The sequence below is a fragment of the Orycteropus afer genome, unplaced genomic scaffold (genome assembly GCF_000298275.1).
Source record: "Orycteropus afer afer isolate SDZICR_OR568_19922 unplaced genomic scaffold, OryAfe1.0 scaffold00244, whole genome shotgun sequence".
Taxonomy (NCBI): domain Eukaryota; kingdom Metazoa; phylum Chordata; class Mammalia; order Tubulidentata; family Orycteropodidae; genus Orycteropus; species Orycteropus afer.
Window position 1 is genome coordinate 4,459,851 of NW_006921831.1, and position 919 is coordinate 4,460,769.

The window sequence follows — 919 nt, forward strand, 5'->3', positions numbered from 1 at the left end:
GGAGCAGACGGGGCGGGGCCAGAGTCAGGAGGGGAAAAGGAAGAGGGATGCGCATGCGCCCCGCGCCACTCGCAGCCAGGTTCCCAGGCCGCCGCGCCACTAGACCTGGGTCTGCTCAGTCGCGCGCACGCCCTACCACGAACGCTCCGCCGCGCACGCACGCCTCGCCCATCCCGCGCACGCTCCGCCCGCGCACGCCTCGCCACGCACACCCGTGCACGCTCCGCCGGCGCCTGGAGATATGGCGTCTGAGCGGCTCACGAACCGGCCCGCCTGCCTCCTCGTGGCCAGCAGCGCGGCCGAAGGTGAGGCTTGGGCTGCGGGGCCTCGTGGCTGCGGGGGTTAGGGGACTGTGCCGGCTGGAGCCGCGCTGCGCCGGAGGTAGGGGCCCAGACTCGGCCGACGCGTCCCCGGGATCCCGGACTTCCCGAGCCGTTCCCCTGTGCGGGTGTCCTCTCCGGCCCGGGGCTGGTCCTTGGGCTGCACCCGGCTCGTCCCTGCGCGCTTCCGCAGACGGTTTCGGAGGTGCCGTCTCGGAGGTCTGGTCCCGGTGCCGGCGTGGAAGCGGCCCTTGGCGCAGAGAACGCGGGGCAGGGACGGGAAGGCGGCCGCGTGGCCAGGGGCCGAGCCCTGGAGCTCCAGGGGCCGGTACAAAGGCCCTGAGGCAGCGGGCAAGCGCGGGCGCCCACGGCCCCGGCCAGCCGGTCGTGCCATCTCTGGCCCCCGTGCTGGTTTACAGGACAGGGAGCGTCCTCAGACCACAACTTGTTTCGCGTTTGGGGGACCCCTGGGTCGGTGGCCTCTGAGGACCAGAGCCACACAGCGTCCCACTGGGGCGGGGGAGTCCCGGCGTGTTGAGGGCCCGTGGGTGGGTGCTCTGAGGTGGGTGGGGCGCCTAGGGCCAGGGCCGAGAGCTCGA

At 73.6% G+C, this 919-nt stretch overlaps 1 protein-coding gene across 1 annotated transcript in view; it reads left to right on the forward strand.

The window, feature by feature from the left end:
* Nucleotides 1-241: 241 nt before the first annotated feature.
* GATD1 (glutamine amidotransferase class 1 domain containing 1) overlaps nucleotides 242-919 on the forward strand; it is a 4,495-nt gene continuing 3,817 nt past the window's right edge. Inside the window, exon 1 of the mRNA XM_007949298.1 lies at nucleotides 242-305. Within this exon, the coding sequence (XP_007947489.1) occupies nucleotides 242-305 (64 nt within the window). The remainder of the gene's footprint in view (nucleotides 306-919) is intronic.